The sequence below is a fragment of the Xyrauchen texanus genome, chromosome 36, assembly GCF_025860055.1.
Source record: "Xyrauchen texanus isolate HMW12.3.18 chromosome 36, RBS_HiC_50CHRs, whole genome shotgun sequence".
Classification (NCBI taxonomy): Eukaryota; Metazoa; Chordata; class Actinopteri; order Cypriniformes; family Catostomidae; genus Xyrauchen; species Xyrauchen texanus.
The window spans coordinates 8,774,716-8,796,434 of NC_068311.1; the positions used below are offsets into that span (position 1 = coordinate 8,774,716).

General features: G+C 37.8%; 2 protein-coding genes across 3 annotated transcripts in view; one reads left to right on the plus strand and one right to left on the minus strand.

Annotated features, from left to right (window-relative positions):
• Positions 1 to 5,858, plus strand: part of LOC127629754 (gamma-aminobutyric acid type B receptor subunit 1-like) — a 68,717-nt gene extending 62,859 nt beyond the window's left edge. For both annotated transcript variants that reach the window (XM_052106976.1, XM_052106975.1), the window contains 3 exons: positions 278 to 406; positions 1,043 to 1,186; positions 2,740 to 5,858. In XM_052106976.1, the coding sequence (XP_051962936.1) occupies positions 278 to 406; positions 1,043 to 1,186; positions 2,740 to 3,000 (534 nt within the window). In that variant the 3' untranslated portion in view covers positions 3,001 to 5,858. The remainder of the gene's footprint in view (positions 1 to 277; positions 407 to 1,042; positions 1,187 to 2,739) is intronic.
• A 1,630-nt stretch (positions 5,859 to 7,488) lies between these two features.
• LOC127630185 (tumor necrosis factor-like) lies at positions 7,489 to 9,652 on the minus strand. The gene is made up of 4 exons (XM_052107659.1): positions 9,420 to 9,652; positions 9,231 to 9,291; positions 8,990 to 9,049; positions 7,489 to 8,424 (listed from the first exon to the last, which is right to left on the minus strand). The coding sequence occupies exons 1-4, from the start codon at positions 9,597 to 9,599 to the stop codon at positions 7,997 to 7,999; spliced, it is 729 nt and encodes a 242-aa protein (XP_051963619.1). The 5' UTR covers positions 9,600 to 9,652; the 3' UTR covers positions 7,489 to 7,996.
• Between the last annotated feature and the right edge of the window lie 12,067 nt (positions 9,653 to 21,719).

Consider the following 21,719-nt stretch of genomic DNA (forward strand, 5'->3'; position numbering starts at 1 on the left):
GAGAGAGGTCAACAGAGAATGACCAGACTGGTTCAAGCTGACAGAAATGCTATGGTAACTCAAAAAGTTAGAAAGGTTATGGTAAAAATATTGTAGTACAATTATAGTGAGTAGAATAGCATCTCAGAATGCACAACAAGTCGAACCTTGAAGCGGATGGGCTTCAACGGCAGAAGACCACGTCTGGCACTTTATTAGGACCATAGTGTTCCTAGTAAAGTTCTCAGTGAGTGTATAACACTACATTATTAACCTTTATTTTCTCTTTTTTTTTCAGGTGCTGTGTATGATTACTGCTCCAGTGACAATGATCCTCTCCTCTCAGCAGGATGCTTCATTTGCGTTTGCCTCCCTGGCCATCATTTTCTCTGTCTATATCACTCTTGTGGTGCTCTTTGTGCCTAAGGTCAGTGCACCAACAAAATCCCCATTAGCATTATATGACTTCTGCATTTGTGCTAGTTTTGTTTTTATGGGGGAACAGATTCTCATTTTTTTCTAATTTCAGTTTTCTTTCCCTTGACACAGTTTCTATTGTCACTGCAAATTCATTAGGTTATGTTTCATTCTCAATAAGAAATGGATGTATTTTTGAACATTTAAATATTTGGCAGATGCTTTTACTGTACGTACAAGGTATACATTTCATCAATATGTGTGATCCGTTGACTTTGAACCCATGACATTGGCATTGCTAGAGCTATGCTCTATAAGTTGAGCTATAGGAACATATTATATTTATTTTAACATGGCTATCTGGAATACTTGATTCTGATTGCATTTTACGGCAAATATTTTTGTCACTTGTATCATCCCACTGCCTCTTTTTCTGACATAATAATTTCAACTCAAATAAATATTTCATGTCCATTGATAGGGTGATACAATAACTTGCCAGTTCATGTTGGGATTTATTTTGTAAAATGACAGATTGGCTGTGCATAACCCCCTACTTATTACCTCTGTCCTCTCCTACACAATATTATACATAAGAACTATTAATTTCGGTGGTATTTAATTCAGTGGCCTGTTATTTCTGCAGATACGACGTTTGATCACTCGTGGCGAATGGCAATCAGAGCAGCAGGACACACTTAAAACCAGCTCCTCCACCAACAACAACGATGAAGAGAAATCACGCCAGCTGGAGCGTGAGAACAGGGAACTCCAGAAGATCATTCAAGAGGCATGTGCTCCTTTTTTCTCCATCCATCCTTCACTTCCTTCTTCCCTCTGCTTATGTGCACACAGCTTGTTTGTTAATTATCATGATAATAGATTAACAAATTAATGCACAGGATAGGATCTCAGAAATCCACAGGAAAGATTATATGAATTATAATTAAGGCAGTAGTCGCCCTTGTCTTTGACTTTCAGAGCACATGACCATGTGCTGTTCATTCAGTGAACAGAATAGGGTTTAGCTGAGGATATATTAATCACGTTTTGAGTTTTACACTAAAGTAAAAAAGAGTCTCTGCTTTTTAATGATGTAATTTTATGTTTCTATCCCAAACCGTTGCTGATATATAATAGTTTAAATGTTGGCTGTCATGAAACATTGTTTAACTCTGGAGATTAGATCACTTTCCTTAGGTAAATGAAGTTGTTGATGTTATTGACGTCTTCCCATGGTTGAAACGCTGTTTCCCCAATAACGTTAGAGACGATCATTTTAGATAATTGCATTGTGTCATTCAACATCCCCTCTGATGTTCATTTATAAAAAAATATATAAATTATATAATGTTTTCTTTAATTTGTAGTAAAGGCTGATTGGAGAGATGCTATCAAATTGACAAGCACTGCATTAAAGAGCATAAAAACAAAAGTTTCATTTGAATTTAAAACTGACACAACTTGAACACTGATGCTTTGTTTTATGGAAAAAAAGAAAAAAAAAAACGTTTTTGACTACATTTCTAGTTTCTCCAAAGATGGCCCATTGCAACTTCTGACTTATTTTATTACAGTGCATCACATATACATAAATGAAGGCTATTTACAGATTTCTAAAAAGGCACCAGCTGAAGGATTCCTGTACTGAAAGGTTAAAGAGATACATTTATGCACCCCCAAATTGTTTGACTTTTTTGGAACACAAAAAGAGAAATTTAGCAACATAATGTAGACAAAAAGGAACAAATAAGTATAAAAAGTAGCCCATATTAGTGGTGTGCACGGGCTGTAAAATTAAACCTGACCATACCCGTGACCGTGTAACCTAACCCTACCTGACGCAAACAGTACCGTCCAATTTTTAGGCAGAACCAAACCTGAAATCGGTGACTCTCTTTATAAGAGAAATCTGTCCAGCAAATATTTACATAGACAAGGTAAAGTTATTAAGACAAATAAGTTACATTTCGAACTTTTCTTTATTGTCTAATATCAATATCTATCAAGATATTGTATGGCTTCAAAACTTGAAATATAGTGCACAAGTCATATGAACATATGTTTTGTTAGTTCTATGGTGCTTTTTTGTTCTTTGTTGGAGCTCTACAATGTACATCCCCATTTACTTTCACTGTAAGTAAAAGATCAGCCTGAACATTTTGTTAACCTTTCCTTTTTGGGCTCCCCTGGTTTGGAACAACATGATGGTGAGCAAATAATGACCGAATTTTTATTTGTGGTCTCCAATACTGTGCAATACTGTTTGAAGATCTGTCAATTTTGTAATAGAGAATTGTATAATGTGGCTATTTAATTTTTGTATTATTATTGTTTGCACAGAAGGAAGAAAGGGTGACAGAACTACGGAGTCAACTTGCAGAGCGTCAGGCCTTGCGTTCTCGTAGGCGCCAGTCAGTCCTGAATCAGAACCAGAACCACAGCGTCCAAACATCTCAGGTGGATCCCCCTAGCTACTCCCCCGCTACAGACAAACAATCTCTGCCTCCTTCCTTCTCCAATTCCTCCAACCTCTACCAGGGCGAAGGCAAACTGAGTCGAAACAACTGCCACAACAGCCGTTTGCCCCTGCTGTATAAATGATCCAGGTGTTCTGTATGGTGCAAATGTATATCTAGTAACCTGTAGCTTAAGGACACTCTTTATTTCTAAGTTGGCAGGTTTATGACTCAACGTTTGGCTTCCTGACTTTCCACGACATTCCTATTTGTTTACTTTTGATAGCTCAAGAATTCTGGAAATGATTTAAAATGCTTTCACTGTATGAATCTTTTTCCACTCCAACTATGTGTAGATACCCATTAAGCTTTCTAACTTTCCTTGAGGGCTGGATGGGGCTAACTCAAAAGTAATGGATCTGAACTGCTGTTTGCATGCTTTGAAGTTCTGAGCAGGAGTAAGTCCAAAAGAGATGAGTTACTTAATTCACGTTTGAGTTTTGTCATTATTGTGCCCTTGAGCGTAGCACTTAAATCTGAGTTCTTCTAGAGGAACTGGAATTGGACCGTTGTAAATCCCTTTGGAACACTTGGACAAGGGTGTTTAGAAAGTTTTACTGAGGTGCTGGAGCCAGACCCGGTCAAAGGTTTCTTTGATATATTTTCTTCAAGTGTCAGTGGAAGAAGACCGTGTCTGAAGAAGAGCATACCTTTGTGCTTCACTTAACATTTGAAAAGACTAGCTGAGTGTCACTTTAATGAGACAGGCCTTGCATTGCGGCAACTCTGTATCTGATGAATTGCTCGTTCTCATCCAGATCACACAGGAAATGAGACAAGGTTTTAGCTGAACCTGTGATTTACGTACTCCTAAAGGTATTTGACCTGAGTCTGGTCGATACTCTATTTTTCTCATATGCTTTTTCTCCTCTAATCCCTAAGGCTGTGTGCCAGTGTGCTTTAATGGCTTTTCTGTCCTTGTATCACCCTCTTTTGCTCACATTTTTTACAGCCACTGTAGTAGAAGTGGAGTAGAATGAAATGGAAGTAAATGAAGTAAGGGTGCTTTATATTGGCCTGGAATATATAAGAAAAGTGTTGGATTGTTTTCCATTTATTAGGGTACAGTCATATCGCTATATTAACCTGAGCAAATCATCAATAATGGCTTTTTTTGTTTGTCAAATCATCTTAGACATTGTGATTTGTGTGTAATTCACAGTTCATGTGAAAAATAAGCACAGGCCTCAAAAAAGCTTCTGCACTTCCAGGGGAATTTTTGTAGACACCACAGAGCCTGGAGCTGGTGCCACTAACCCTATTTTATAAAAAAAAAATTCTAATATGAATTTTTTTATTTAGTTATTTTTGTTTTTGGTGATGTCACTGTTGCTGAGTTCTGACAGTGGAAAGTTGTCTCCGGTAACTAGCTGCCCGGCCAGTTTAATTTTCTTATCCCAAATTCAAGAGCAGTACTTGGTCTGTGTAATACTATATATGTTTTATGTTTATTTATTTATTTATTTATTATTTGTTTGTTTATATATTACATATTATATTTTTTTATCATTTACAGATGGTTTTAAAAATCTTTTTGTGCCTCCTACAAATTGTAGTAGACAAATGATTCCTCTACACAATTGTTGCATTGTATTATTGGTAAATGTTCACAAATATAAACAAATATACTCTTTTGTAAACATTTTAAATCATATTTATGCCACTCTGTGACATTTAAATGGATCAATATTATGTATTCCGAATCCTCTAGCAGATATGACATAAACACTGGCACAAATCACATACTACAGTATAACCATAACAGGTTAATGTGTGAAAAAATGATTGACTCTCTTCTCCTATTTGCAATTAAAAATTGGGTCAATGCTTAGAATTTTGTACTTGTTGACAATCACTATGTACAGTATATTTACATTAACTGCAATGTTATAGGTTAATTTTCTATGATAAGACAATCACTTTATTTTACTTTAATGTTTTCAAAATAATACAATATATGGAAATTTTTATTTAAGACAGTATGTGTACATTGTTGCATGTTTCATTCTTGTATTTTATCATTGAGTAGTACTTAAGTGTATATACTACCAAGTAACGAGCAATTATTCACAGTTGGCGAGCTGGACAACTAAGCATAGTACAGGGCACTGTTTTCCCTCTAGTATAAGCATTCTAGTAATGTAGCTCAGGGTGTGTGACTATATATTCTAACACTTGGCACACAGTAAAGGTACAATCTGTAATGACTGAAACAGTGCCTTTTGATCTGATAGAAGTGGTTCTACTTTGTAAACATCTGGGCTGAGTGACCACTAACAGATATGGTAGACTTGTTGTTATTCGAAAGCATCTATTTCTCTAAATTACGGATTTCCCTTTAAAATGTACTGATTGATTGTCAGGAGTGTGCACTATACAACAAGAAAAATTTGAATTTCCTTGTCATTTTTAAAGGATAAAAATGAGCATGTATGTATGTAAGTTAAAGATGTTGTAAGCGATTTTATCTGTTATGGAACATCCACAAGACTGAGACATTGAATGAAAACACACGACCCTCCAAAGAAAGCATTGAGACTGACACCAAACAGTAGAGCAGCATGTCTTCTCAGCTGACAACTGTTATGAATCTGAATATAGCATTAAACCTGAATGATCCACTTCAACTGCTACACTATTTGAATGCACAAAATGATTGACAGCAGAAAGCACATCAAAGTCTTGTTCTGATTGGCTGATCAAAGAATGTGACCGTGGCCTGCAGTCACATTTTTGTTTACTGTTAGCACAGTCAAGTCCTTTCACTGAGGCTGATGAGATATCTTAGAACACTTTATTTCCATGATATCTTTCAGGGAGAAGGAACATTTTCTGTATACAATTCCATAAAAATTTGAATCGCTTACAGCACCTTTAAGATTAAAATTTTTCTCTAAATATGCAAACTTTCTGGATTTCAATATTCAATAAACTCATTATTTTGCACAGAGAGTACAGCTGGGATTGTTTATGATGGCGCAAGATAATGAAGCCCACCCCTAAAAAGTAATAAGACTAGCTCAAAAATCACCCAAAACCTATACCAAAACTCAAAACAGAACACAGACTTTATAGTTCCTATTATGTATTTTTAAATTCCAGCACTGCAAAAAAAAAAAAAAAAAAAAAAAATTATAATTCTTGATAAGTATTTTTATCTTGTTTTCCAGTAAAATATCTTAATATTCTTAAAACAATATATTTTTACCTGATAGGCAAAATAGCATAAGATATTAAGTGTAGTTTTCAGATAAATCTGACAAAATGTTAATGTTATGTTCGGTAGATAAATGTTTGTTTGTTTTTTTTGGGGGGGGATTAGGCCTACTTTGAGATTGTGTAGGAGTCGGTGTTGTGCTGGGATCCGGCGAATTGCTGGATTCCATCTCTAGGATAACGTTAGTGTTGCAGTTTGTTGCCACTGTTGAATAGCGGAAAGTTTCTCATTATATTGACTTACAAAATGACCTTTTTTTTATTTAACTGTGGCGGAAACCGGCTTCCATATAAAAGTCATTGACTATATATATATATATATATATATATATATATATATATATATATATATATATATATATATAAGAAAAAGGAAGACAAAAAAAAAAAAAAAATGAAACGAGACAGCCTCGATGACGTATGTGGCCGACAAATCCGACCTCCGGTGTACTCAGCCTTCCAAACGAGACAGTTTGATCCACCTTGGTGGCATTTGTAATAATCACTCTCTCGCACGCGAGACAGGGGTATGAATTATCGACATGCTGAAGTCCTTCGCAGCTGCATGCCAAATCTAAGTGTGATTAAACAGCGCTATTCAGCAGAAGCGCGCAACCCGTACAAACATTCACGCGCCCACCGCTCATCACGCGCGACACAAACATCAGATTCAGCAGCGCTGCAGTGGAGGTCGCGTGAATAAACGCGTCTACGTTGCGGTGGTCGCGCTGTGCGGTTGAGCAGATTACAGCCTGCTTTACCACCCTGATCAGCTAAGGCCAGCTAAAACCAGCCAACCAGCTAATGCTGGTTTTAGCTGGTCTTTTCAGCAGAGCAGTATTTAATGATTTTTTCAATGATTCTGCAATGTAAAAACATCATGAAGTACGTACATACAAAATAATATGGTAGCCTACCATCCATGTTTTTATAGGCATAAAACAACACTCAATATGTAACTGTGTTCCCGGCTCCATCTCTCTACCCACCAAGGGGTCCTTGGCCTGAAAATGTTTGGAGACCCCTGCATTAGCTCCATAGTTGCACTTAATTGTTTAAGTGCAATGGGACAAGTGATGCATTCCTGTTAATTCAGTGCTCTGAGGTGTTGTGCAATCACACTTGGAAGGAAGCAGTGAATGTTTGTGAGGGAGTAAAACAGTGACATCATTTTTCTACAAATAAAGGGAAGTCATGCATTAGGAGGTTAAAGATCAGCGAATGCAAAAATCCCCTATTATGATGTTACTTCTTCTTTTTGAGGGGAATGCATGTGTTGAACAGTGCACCTGATAGGAAAGAGATTTTCGGATTGCATTATTACTTTTATTAGTTTATTGAGCATAGTCATGTGCTTCACTGTAAAAGTGTCAGAATCTGAGAGGAGTGTATAAAAGCACTTCCAGACATAAAGTACAGTTCATTCAAGAAATTATAGCATACATACTCGTTAATAAATAATCAAATGATACAATAAAATACATTAAATACGTTAATATAAGTTATAAATAAATATATTTGTGCTGCAAAAACATAGTTCTTTTGAACATTCACATTCCTCACTATTTCTACAACGAAATATGAAAGTATTTAATAAACATGAAAGTTGTAGTGCCCTTGGTATACTCATGACTAGGTACATAGTACTCAGTGCATGGCTCTCATTACATCTATTCTTTTTTAGAACCAAAACATTACATTCAAATGCAATAAGGACTCTCAGCATAAGTCAAAGTACTTCTAAACAACGCCCTGAGAACATACTTTCAAAGTTTTAACATAAAACGCCTTGCCTTTTTGCTGGTGGCATCCCTGTTTGTAAAACAGGTCATGCAACTAAGTTGTATAGAAAAGGATCATAAACCTTACAATGCAAACACTCCAAAAAATGTTTTGGCATAATTTTCCTCAATGTCAGATACACTGGTGGTTTTGGTTTTCAGCTTATCACCCTCCAAAAGACTAAAGACAGCACCAAGGTAGACAGTGCTGTACGTGGTCTTCTCGCTATATGCTGAATGACAGACGGTTTGAATTGAGTTCTGCAGGGGCATCCAATCTTTCCCTATGGCATTTGAGAAACGCATAATACTGTGGCTTAAGTACTTCTGAGGTCCCTCATCATCGTCGTCTTCGTCAAAGTTGCACTCTACAGCGTATGACACTTGGCTGTACACAAAGTAAAGGCCATCTGCGGGAATGTGAATGTTGTCATCTACCAGCTCAAGGCCACCCTGCGCAAAGGACTGATCCACACCGCTGACCCACTTCAGTGAACCTGAATTTAAATCACCTGGGGAGAGAGAGAATATATATATTTGAGAATGTGACTCTAGGTACTTTGTACGAGTACTGATTGTGTTTGTAATGTGTAACCTAAAAGATTGTTGTTGTTTTTTTTGAAGAATGACACTTTTTGGGGGGTTTTGAAGCAATAACTCATTTATGGCCTTTATCTTCAAAGGAGTAGGTAATGAAGAAATCACCTCTGTGGGAGTCTCCCCACCTCTTGTCTCCACCCTCCTCCCCCACAACCAAGCCACATTTGGGTGAGGACACTTTCTGTTAGTGGCTTAGTAGATATTAATTTCCACTACACTGGGAAAGCTACATTAGCTAATGTTTGATGAAAAAATCCTGACTTACTGCAACTGGCAGGCCATTTGTAACATCTATCAACAGTATGTCTATAGATCTATTTATCCATTTCCCATTTTAAATCTCTGTTTTTTAGGATCTGATAAGGTGTTTGAATTCCACTATGAAGACTAAAGTAAGTCTCCTAAAATGAGATAACCTCTGACGTATTTTAAGAACCAGTGCAAAGAAAGGTTAAAGACAATTTGAGATTAACTAACCATGTAAATGAATGGCAGCCTTTGTGTTCTCGGCTATTTGCTTCAGGACTGTTCCATGCTCTGTGGATAAGAAGATTGGAGTCAGTTTCAGTGATGCTAATCATTCTACGTCTAACATAATATGCCCAGCAAAGCAAGTATTCCATTTGTTTGTAGGTTAAATTTCTGTTGTTTTAACAGTGAACAGTGAAGCAGGTTTAGCTTTCAAAACAAGAAATGGTATGTCAAGAATGTCATTTACCTGATGGTGTGCTGGTCTGCAGGCCAGACTCGTAGATTTGAATTTCCCTTTTGTTCTGTTTCTGTGAAAGAGATTGAAAGAATTTTCGTCATTAAATATTGCTCGTCAAAACCATACTTTTAATTAGGTCGCTCTACCATGTACTTGAGTAATGGTGGTTAACTTCCTACATTAAAGTTTCGGTCTTACCATCATATGCCAGGCAAAGAAGACAGAAGCTGTGGCACAGAGGCCGATGAAGATGATTGCAGCGACTGCCTTCAAAATCCAACTGCTGGACGATTTCACCGGTATGGATGCCACAGTTGGCTGATAAACATCAGCTACACCGGCCTCCAGATCTACTACAGTCTTTTCGTATTTCATCATACTGTTACTTCTCTGTGATGTGTTCCTTTTTGTGCTAGTTTGTGATATGAAGTTATGTTTACTTCTCAGCTTATATAAAGAAATCAAGGGGGAAACTCCAGTGATGTCAGTGAACAACCAGTCTGAGGAACGGAGGTTGGTTTTGGGAAGGGAAAGAACGCCTCCAACTCACAAACACCAACTTTCCACCCACACACTTACACACACACACACAAATCTCTTGACAGCAGTCACATGTGCATAATTTGAGTACACTCACATAGCTCTGCATACTAATTAGCAGTAAAATTAACACTGTTTTTTACACTTTCAATAAACTTGTAAACATGTATACATTACAAGTATAATGTTATGACTTTGGTGATTCTTTGGTAGCACTATATAATAGCTGTCATTAAATGAATATTATAAAATTCTATTTCGATCTGTCCCTCCTTTGTTTTTGAAAAAACAAAAATCTGGGTTACAATGAGGCACTTACAATGGAAAGAATGGGGTCAGTCTGTAAACGTTAAAATACTCAAAAGTATACTTTCAAAAGTATAGCCACATGATGTAAACAATATGCATGTTAACGTGATACTGTAATAAAATCACTTACTGCACTTTTTTTGTGCAAAGTATTATCTAATTTTACAACTTTGTTGACACAGCAGCATAGTGCTGTACACTCTAAAATGACCCTAAAAACTAAGATTTAAACAACTTTACAGTTTAAATAATGTTATGTTTTAACAGAAGTATTAATGGAAGTGCTTTTATAAAATTATAAGCTTCACATTTCTGCATTTTGGCCCCCATTCACTTCCATTGTAAGTGCCTTAGTGTAACTTTTGCTTTTTTTAAAGAAATCTTTTTTTTGGTAATCAACATTATGCCATAAATGCTGTCGATTTAGTTTAAATTGTATTGAACCCAGAACATTGCTTTAATAGAATAATAGTAAACATTTTATTGTATTATGCTTAAAACTGAAGTGTGTCAATATTTTGTGTTTGATAAAATAATTTATCCTATCCCAGCAATTCGTAGGTTAAATTTAAAAGACAGGAAAATAAATTTGGAAAGCTGTTTGTACACGATGTTGATTTTTGCAGTTCTGTTCTGTGGGGCAAGTGGCACAGACAACACACTTAAGCTAACAGATCATTAGTTAGTAGTGCATAGTTAAAACAGAAAGAAATGTCAAAACTGTAATTTATATTTCATACATATAAAATATTAATTTAAATGAACTACTGATCTGTTAAACAATAAATAATGTTCATCAATGACTTGTTAAAGAAATGAAAATTATTTGGTTTATTTAAATGCTTTAATAATTAAATATAATATTGCATTAGCAAATAAAAAAATATTTAATAATCTAATATAATAGATTGCCCCTTAACTGACTTGTAACCTGATACCCGATACTAAGTGGTTAATAGTAATGAACCAAAGACACTTTCAGTTTCGAGCTGATGATGGAATAGCACAACCCATTCCAACACGACATGCTTCAACACAGCAAACATACTTCCTATACTGGGAGATTCCATTCTTATGGCATTTACAGATCTGTTTTCCCTCTCCTTTTCGCACTCATCTCTCCATTTCTCTTTATTTCTCAGGCTCTATCTACTCCCTTTTGAACATTATCACAAATTCACTTTCACTATGGTCACAGTGTTTATTGAAGTGAAAGTATAGTTATGTTAATTTTCTTTTGAGATGTAGGAGACATAAAAGCTTTATGACAGTTCTAATGTTACACCGATAAACATGACTAAACTCACTATTTTGCAATACAGATCCATTGATTGAACCTTAATCTGTCCTTTGTGGTTTCTTAAACCCCAAGGAAACACAATGTGAGTTATAATGAGGTTTTATAAATTTTTCTTGGCTTGTATCAATATTCTCTGCAGGCAGAGTAAATATTTCAGTGTGAAAACATATGACGTTAGGGGTTAGTTGTCAAACCACCACTAAAACCATGATAATTTACAGCAGATGTGTATTGTGCTTTTCAAGTCGTGCAGCTGGAAAGATCTTTGCATTGGATAATCAGGAGTTATTCAGGAATGCATTAATGAAATATGCAATAAAAAGCTGTTTTTCGTTTTTTGGGGATGCTGACCTGGCAATAAGAAATGTACCTCTCTAGGCCATACATTAGATAATTTTTTTCTGTTTATTGATCAACATTGAGGATAAAACTAAATTTCAGTATATCTTATTATTTGGTATTTCTCCCTGTAGAGTACATGTTCTCAAACTGGCCTGATTTTTTAATTTGTGGACTCAAATTTTCAAACCCCACTATATAGTAGTGCTCTATTTATAGCTGTCTGTGTAACAATGCCATTATGACTCTTTTCCTTCACTCTAATCACTGAAAAATGAAATAAAGTATGAGACCACAGCAGCCTTCACTATCTTCCCATCTCTACTTCCCCTTCCACCAAAGTTTCTGTCAACACTAAAGAAAGCATGCTAACTCACACAGGATCTCATTTATATATTCATTCAAAGTGAGTCATCACGTCAAGCTGCTTTGTGTCAATTTTGAAGTAATTGATACATATATAGCAGGGATGCTGAATAGAGTACATTATGACTGCTCCAGAATTGCATCATCTGGCTCACCCACTGTTTTGTGTAATTATTCCCTAATCTATCACTTTTTTCTATTGTTGCCTAATTGAGGAAATGCAATGAAACTGTTTGTTCATTAATTGATCCTTCCCAACCTTCTATCTTACCCATGCTGTTCGTTGATGATCTGACACCTCTGGCTTTATTTGTGGCATCTGATGTAATAGTGGATTCCATGTCAACAAGAAGTGATATTTATCAGGTCCTCTTCTGTAGTTGTCATGGCTAAATGACATTTATTTACAGTGATTTCGATCTATATGTAGGCGTTGAAGCTTGACCCTTAACTCATTCGAGAATCCACTGCTATCAATTAATAACCACTCAGAAGTCTTCTGCTGTAAACAGAGTTTTATCTGTTATATTACATCAGAGAGAGCAGAAAATGACTAGACTATAACCTTTTGAGTGATGTATTTAAAATGGCTTTGTTCTCTGTCATCATTTACTCATCCTCATGTCATTCAAACATGATCTCATTAGTATTCGTAAGTATTTGTACATAAAGCGTGGTTCTATCACATGTGTATTTTCGAACATTGGCATAGAAACATACAATATCCATGTATTTATAGCAACTAACATGTAAACCCTTTTATGTTTGAACAACTTTACAGATGTTACATATACTTATAAATTCTTTGGTGTTCAAAGAATCAGAAGTTTCAGAACAAGTTTGTAACACACACACTCACACATACACACGTTAATAGTACATTGCATTTCATACTTTTGATTATTATGATTACATCTAGCCATACAAAGAATGAAAATGATTATAATTTATTAGTCTGATTTGGATATCATTTATACATAACTATGGCATTAAACAGGTCTCTCTCATAACAAAGTTTCTCTATTATTCAGTGATACATATTGTAACCGACCAGAAATTGGTTACTGTGGTTTTTAAGTGTAATGCCACTACCATGCACTGGGGGTTCTATGTGGCATTCCTCCTCTTGTATACAGCCAGGTAAGAGGAGAGAAGTTAGATTGGTGAAAGGGAAGCATGGTCTTCTCTTGTGTTTACCCAAGTGCTCAGAGTCCTGATTGAGAAACTTTGGTTTCAAGCTCAGTCATAGGGACTCTTTACGCACTACCTTTCTTTATTGGCCGGCTTTATATTATGGTGCTGCCTTAACTCGTTTACCTGGAGTTTGACATTTCTAAAGACACAAGGCTTTTTAATCTACCAAAAAGGAGCAGACTGAGGACAGCGGAAGCTAGGCCTAAAATTTCAGCACATGGTGTTTGGATTTAATTTGGATTGTTGTTTCATCACACTGCATCATTCCACGGACATTACTTCAATTTCTCTTCATTTTTGCAACTACAAGACATTCGGATTACTCTATGGACAATAGGACAATGGTCTGATAAGGGTTACCTTCTTTCCCTCATTTCTAAACCACAGTGACAGAAGTGCATTTGCATTACTTTGGGTTTATTGTGTTGCTGTGATTTCTATATTTTTGGGGGGTTTTATCAATGCAAATATTTTTCAATTAAACTTTAAAAACTATATTTTTTGGCTAATTTGTGTTGGGAAGTTTATATGTTTGCGTTATAACGCTGGGGTTGATTGCAAATCTGGTCGGTGGGTCCATCCATTAAAATTATCATGTAGTTTGCCTCCTTAGAAGTTTGGAGACGGTTACAATATGTGCTTGTGTATTGAGCAGTCGGCTGCGTATTTGTGAATTTTTGAACATGTCTAAATTTTACGAAGGCATTTTAGTGCCATGTTAAATAAAAACAATCTAATATTTTGAGAATAAAGTAAAAATTATGTATGGAATTAGCAAATTTGTGACAGCATATTTACAACTGCCAGCTTTCATCACCAATTATATTTAGGGAATTTGCATAATGGTTAACTTTTGGCTTTAAGCTTATGCTTACGTCATTTTCCAACCACTAATGCAAGGAATTTAGCTCAACAAGGGATTAATGATTGATTTGGGGAATATTAAAATAATAAATGTTTACATCCTATCAAAGTCTTCGGGCAGCGATGAGTTGATCGGCACACGTAAGATTAATTCTTAGAGAAACATTAATTTCATTGCCATTGAAAATAATATCACAAATATATTTAAAGACGGATTAAGAGAATGCAGCTTTTTAAGATTGACAGATTTATAGGGACCGTATGGTTTGATAAACTACACAGTCAAATTCTCTTTGAATACAAACAAGACTTTATAACTAATCTACAACATACAACTAAACTAACATACAGACAAACATAAACACGGTTGGTAAGTGAGCTTTGAAAGAAGATGAATTACAGTTATAATTCAGTTATAATGCATGATAAAATGTCCTAATATTTCATTTGTTTCTTTTAAACATGGATAATACATTACACATTATGAGAAACATAATTGTCGGGGTTATCATCTGCATAGGATGCATTTGTCAAATGTTTTAAGAATAATCCTACACATGGTTCTGTATTTTGATAGTAGTAAAATAAGTAAGTCCAAAGTGGTTATATTGAAGAACAATGGGGGTTTCCATGGAGGTCATAGAACAGTCCCTCAGATTATCAGTCATGTGATGAGTTGGGGGTTTATCTGAAGAAACTTAAAGGCCGAGGAGTTTCATTGTGTTCTCCCGCAGTTAAGATTTGCCAGATACGACAAACTCAGTCTTGCTGGCACCAGTCCGAATTTCTTTATAGCTCAGAAGTATGTGTAGAGTCTGGATTGAATTCATTTTGCGAAATTGTAACATTTCTGTCAGTTTTCTTCTGCATCGATGCACTACAATTACGAGAATAAAGTCATCGCATTATGAGATTGAAGTCATAATATTTTGAGAATAAATAAAAAATTATGAGAATAATGTCATCGCATTATGATATTAAAGTTGTAATATTTTGAGAATTAAGTAAAATTACGAGAATGAAGTCATAGTATTAAGAGTATAAAGTAATATTTTGAGAAGTTGTAAGGAAAGTAACATCAAAGTGATGCAGTGGACAACAGCAAAATAAGTCTATACATTTTTATATTGTCCATATAATTGTATTGTCCATACTTGTTTTTGTCTTTTGTTATTTTTGGAGCTTAACCCTTAAATGCATTCCTCTGGTCTTAAGAAACCAGGTGCCTCACTCCACCCCCTGTACCTCATCCATATTTTGGAGTTGTGCTCACGCCTCTTTGGTATTCCTCTATCTATCTCTTATAAATAGTGTAACACAAAAAATTCAAAAATTTCAAAAAGACCAAAAGTGTATAGGTACTATGTACAAGATACTACGTATGTTTTTCTTTGCACTTTATTTGCAAATTATTTTTTATTGGAAAATTTTCATGCATTTAAGGGTTAATAACATCCATCCCGCATTCATAAACATTCTGCCTAAAATGTGTTCTGTGAATGAAAGGAAGTTTGGAACAACATTAGGGTGAGCAAATAATAAAAGAATTGCTCTTTTTTGGGTGAGCTAAACCCTTAAATTTGTATTACTTTGTTTAATAAGATCAAATTGTGTTTATGACTAAATGTTTATTTACCTACACCTGGTAATGAGAGAAAATCATTACAGTACATATTAAAACACAAACAGCAAGATTCTTGGATTTTCTGTAAAAAAAATTATTGGCGTACATGCAGTGTAGATTCACATGCCCTGCAAATCTGAGACCATGGCAGATTGAGATTGCTCTCTGTAGAAAATTCTAGAGAGCGCCACCTTCAAAGTGCACCTGCAATGTAATATCAAAGGGCAGAGATATGTTAGAGGGAAGTGTGGGAAAGCCCCCAATGTTTTCGATTTAATTAATGTGGTTAAACATTATTATGACTTTGTTTATAATTATGTAAGGATTCCTCCCATGAGTTCCATAGTTCTAACCCGTAACATCATTTTCCTTTTATGGTGTCCCCATAATGCTCCATGGAGAAAGGGATTTGTGACACAACCACGGCTGGTTTCACAACTCCTCTCTGTCACTGGGTTAGCACTTTTACCACAAGCTTGAAAAAGCACAGTCTTTCTTTGCTCTGTTAGTCAGAGGAAGGTGTTCTGAGGAACAGGACTTTCTAACCAATTAATCCCCATGCCACCTCTTGAACTGTAGTTATTACCTGGCACCTTGTTTGCGTTGCCATGTAACGTAAGCTAATTTTGCCTGAAACACAAATGATTCATTAAACAGCAAAAATGTCAAATAAAATTAAATAATGTTTTGGTGAAAGTAATTTCGATTTGTCTGTCCTTTTCTTTTAAAAAAAGCACTAATTGAAGTTACAATGAGGCACTTACAATGGAGGTGAATGGGGCCAATTTTTGGAGGGTTTAAAGGCAAAAATGTGAATTGTATAATTTTATAAAAGCAATTATATTCATTCTTCTGTTAACTCGTGTATGATTTGAGCTGTAAGGATGTTTAAATCATAATTTGTACAGTAATTCTTTTAAAGTTAATTGTTGACATTACATCGTCCTGCCACAAATGCTGTCAGTTCAGCTTCATTTCTACTGAACCCGGAATATAACTTTAATAAAAATACAATTGTTCATGGTTAGTTCATGTAAGTGCCTCAACTAATGCTAACATATTCACTTTTGATTTAAAATATGTAGTACTATATGTTGCAATTTACATTAACCAAGATATTACATTAATAAATGGTGTAAAAGTATTGTTCATTGTTAGTTGTTAGTTGATGTTAACTAATGTTGTTAACTAATGGAACCTTATTGTAAAGTGTTACCAATTAACTTAATATTAAACAATATCAATATTATATGGACAAATTCGAACACTGTTGCATAGCCATATGTAGATACACTAAAACAATATTTTGCAGGTGGATGGAGGGGCCAGTAGTCTGAAGAATTTAGATTGTGCTCTGCATTCGAGTGCACAAAACCACAAGCTAACAGGAAATGGTTGACAATGCACAAACAGACATCCACAAATAAAGTTCAGATGTTTGCATATCACCACAGAATTTAGCTGACAAGATGTTCTTCAAATCCTACATGTTAAAGCAAGTTTTTACTTGCTTTAAAAGGTAGAGGCTTCACATTTCAATTTTTCTGGTTTTGTATAGGTGTTTTAACCTCTAGGTGACGAGCAGGTGATTTTTTTCTGTAGAGTTGAAGTCAGACGTTTACATACACTGTAGCCAAATACAGTTAAACTCAGTTCCACTTCTGTCACTCACTCGACATTGTATCTATGTAGTGACACTAGGGGTCGCTCCTGGGAGCCCCAGACATCTCTGATCTTTGAGAAAAGGCCAATGAAAATTGGTGAGGGGAATTTGCATGCCACTCCACCAGATATATGTGTATATAAGGAGCTGGAATGCAACCACTCATTCAGACTTCTTCGGAGCCGAGCAGTTGTATTTCACTGAGCTGAATTACTCTGCCAGCCATTTATCTCTCGCTCTTATGAGCTGTTGGTTTCTACTGCGCATTGCAGTGGTTCTCCTCCTCTCGCACTGGTGTTGTGCAGAGAAACACCCCTGGGTTCTTCAGTAGCGAAAGAGTATATTTTCTAAAAATAAAAAAAGTATATTTTCTCTAAAAAGAGAATTTTCCTACTAAAAGAGTGGCACTTACGAAAGCATTTTTTTTCTAGATGCCTTTTCGTTTGTGTGTTATTTCTGGTTGCGGTCACTATCTCTTCGCTTCTGAAGGCCACGATCGCTGTCTCACGTGCTTGGGTGCTATCCACGTGGAGACGAAGTTTGTGGATGGTTCATGCCCTCATTGTGAGAGTAAGACCATGGCTATGTTGCGGTCACGGCTTTCCTTCGTCAGAGGGAAAGCCACCCCAGCGGTTCCCCGGCTTGGTCCTTCTACCTACGGGTATGAGGCAGAGTCGGTTAGCACTGGAGGCTATCTCTGGACTTCAATGGGAGCCTCTCCACTGGGAAACCCCCCACGGACCTTCGATTCCCCAGCACACTCATATGCCCCGGTCGAGATCTGGGACAAGACCGCAGGCTTGTTTCAGGGCGAGTTCTTTTACAGCCAGAATCCGATTCACAAACTCCTCTGCTCTTTCTACACCTCGACGATGGGGCGGCAAGGGGGTACTCAGCGATTCCTCAGGTGGATCAGGCAGTCGTAACCTGGCAGAGTCATCCGAGACTCCAGTGCAGGGCCTGTAGGCTTACGTCATCATTGGCGGCTAAGGCCTACAGAGCTGCTGGATGCACCGCCTCCACCCTGCATGTCATGGCACTCCTGCAGGTGCAGCATTCAAGGCAATTAAAGAACTGCACGAGGGTAGTCCTGACCTGGACTGATGCAGTTTGGCTCATTTGGCTCAACCTGGTTGAGACGAGAGAGGCCGACAATGTTCAATTCCTTGATGCCCCCATCTCCCAGGTTGGCCTGTTCGGTGACACCGTCAGAGACTTTGCCCGGCAGTTTTCGATGATGAGGAAGCAGACGGAGGCTATTCAACACATCCTGCCCAGGCGCGGCTCAAGATCCCGCACCCTGTCTGTGTGTTGCCAAGGGCGTCCCCCTGCAGAGGTAATACCAGCTCGGCCACAGCCAGCCCCAGTGGGCCGGCCTCGGCATGCAGCCACCCGCAGGAAGGCTTCGGAAGCTCCCCTGAGACGGGCTGCCCAGGAAGTCTGGATTCTGCACTTTGGGAGCTGGTAAGAAGCCCACTGCTTCCCCCGGTGGAGGGCCGGGCGGAGAATCCATATTTCCCTTTTCTTTTGATTAGCCCAACGGGCTGCGGTATCCACTTTCTCAAGAAAAGAGCAGTTTCCTCACTTCCAGGGCAATGTTCTCGGTGTTCACGTCCGTCGTTATCACGACCGCCAGGCACCATTTCTTTATGGCAGGTTCAGCGTGCCCAGCTGTGGCACAAATCTGCCCCTGATGTGATGGCCTCCATGGGCTACGAGGACGAAATTTTTAAGTGATTTTATGTCCCTGGAGTGGCACCTCAAGCTCCGCCAGTTCGCGAGGCCCCGTCCGCCAATATGTCCGACACGATTGTTCCATTGGTCCCCCTCGCGCGGAGCTTGGGAACATGGTTCGCACTCCCTGAACCGTTGCGGTGGCTGATCAAGACCGTCCGACTCGGCTATGCGATTCATTTCACCATAGAATTATAATATAAATAAAATAAAATAATAACAAATATAATAATAAAATTATATAATAAATAGTACTTTTTATATAGATATTATAATTCTATAGTCATTGAGTTTAGATTTATAGTGATAATTTAATATGTAAGAAAAGGACTGAATGTCTACTCCCAAAAACAAGTATTGTGCTGTATAAGTGTTTTGCAGTTGGTTTCATGTTTCTAGGTCAAACAGTCATTGAGTTTAATGGAATTAGAAAATGACAAACATTTACACTACTATATTTATTTGTAATGTAAATTCCACATACAGAGTCTTGTGTCATGAAAGGGATATTTTTAAGAACATTTCATATTTGTTGTGATGTCATAATATCAAATTGTTTAAATTATTTATATGGCTAATAAAAGATTTTAATAGGTATTGTCACGAATGTCAAATATAAAACTAACTGGGCAAAATTATCATCATAATCAGGTCATAATGATCAAACTGCTCGCTCCAAACCAGATTTGGATGACATGGGGTAGAGAGTGACGTCACTGTTCTTACAAGAAGTTTTTTTGTTATATTTATAAAACGATCACAGTTACAGGATTTTTTTCAACAGCACAAATCAAGCATAAACAAATGACACCGGTCTGGAGCGATTTGGATGACATGGGGTGGAAAGTGATGTCACAGTCCCGAATCATATTTGTTATATCTAAGGAATGGAAATAGATAAAGTGTTAATTTTAATGGCACAAACCGACACAAATCGAGCACAAACGAATTATACTTGTTTGGAGGGATTTAGACAACTTGGGGTGGAGAATGTTAAACGTGGGAAATAGTTAAACTTTTGTTTTAACGGCACAAACAGAGCACAAATGACCAGCACAGGTTTGGATAGATTTGAGCGAGATGGGGTGGAGAGTGACGTTACACAGCCCAAAAAGAATGCTTACTATCTCAAACACCAAACCAGCACAAACGTTAATTTTTGCGGCACAAATCAGCACAAACACAGCACAAATGAATGGAATAGGTTTGGTCATTATTTAAATATATGGGGTGCCATGAAGTACCTGAAGGATACGTACTTCCATGTCTCGATCCTTCCTCGCCACAGACCCTTCCTTCGGATTGCTTTCGAGGGCCAGGCATACCAGTACAAGGTCCTCCTCTTCGGTCTGTCCTTGTCACCTCGCGCCTTCACAAAGGTCACAGAGGCAGCCCTTGCCCCGTTAAGGGAAGTGGGCATTCGCATCCTCAACTATCTCAACTACTGGCTGATTCTAGCCCACTCACGGGACCTGTTGTGTGCGCAAAGGGACCTGATGCTCATACACCTGAGCCATTTGGGACTTCGGGTCAACTGGGAAAAGAGCAAGCTTTCCCCTGTTCAGAGCATCTCTTTTCTCAGTATGGAGTTGGACTCAGTCTCAATGATTGTGCACATCATGAATGAGCGTGCGGAGTCGGTGCTGAACTGTCTGCATACATTCAAGCAGAACACATTGGTCCCAATGACATCCTCCCACTGCCTGCTCTGGTATTCTCTGACTGAGGCTCCCCTCAGCACAGACGTACTGGCATACAGAGGCTACTTGCACAGATGTTGTGCAAGGTCAGGGAGGACAAGGAGCAGGTCATCCTAGTGGCTCCTTATTGGACTTGGTTATCGGACCTCATGCTCCTCGTGACATCCTTCGGGGGCCAACGGGGAGCGCCACTTGAGCCCCTAGAGTTAGCTGAGTTAAAGGCGCTTTCCTTGAAGACTGCCCTCCTGATGGCACTCACCTCCATCAAGAGGGTAGGGGACCTGCAGGCATTCTCTGTCAGCGAACCGTGTCTGGAGCTCGGTCCTCCCCAGGAGGAGGCAGACCCAGCCTTGGTGTTGCTGTGTCCGGTGCGTGCTTTGCGCATCTACTTGGATTGCACGCAGAGCTTTAGAAGCTCCAAGCAGCTCTTTGTCTGCTTTGGCGGGCAGCGGAAAGGAAGCGCTGTTTCCAAACAGAGGATCGCCCACTGGGTAATCGCTATGGCATATCACGCCCAGGACATGCCATCCCAGGTGGGGCTGTGCACCCATTCTATCAGGGGTGTAGCGGCCTCCTGGGCTCTGACCAACGGTGCCTCTTTAGCAGACATCTGGCCGGGTGTACCACTTGTGTATATCGCCTTTCCCCTCCCTTGAGAAATTACTTGTGCTATGCACAAAGTAGATGTTCTAAACGACTTGCCAAAACTATAGTTTGCTAATATTAAATCTGCACAGTGGTTAAAATATTTGTTTTCATGACTTCAACCAAAGTGTATGTAAACTTCTGACATCAGCTGTAACTTAAAGTGACATTTAAGTCAGAGTCTGACAAACACGCTTTTAAATAACTATCTGTCCATCAA

What these genes read in the sequence shown, in the direction of transcription:
- LOC127630185 (XM_052107659.1), bottom strand. Translation starts at nt 9,599, where the DNA reads ATGATGAAATACGAAAAGACTGTAGTAGATCTGGAGGCCGGTGTAGCT. An exon ending in TCTTTGCCTGGCATATGATG is followed by an intron (nt 9,292 to 9,419) that starts GTAAGACCGAAA and finishes TCTCTTTCACAG; the next exon opens with AAACAGAACAAAAGGGAAAT. An exon ending in GGCTGCCATTCATTTACATG is followed by an intron (nt 8,425 to 8,989) that starts GTTAGTTAATCT and finishes CTCTCTCCCCAG; the next exon opens with GTGATTTAAATTCAGGTTCA.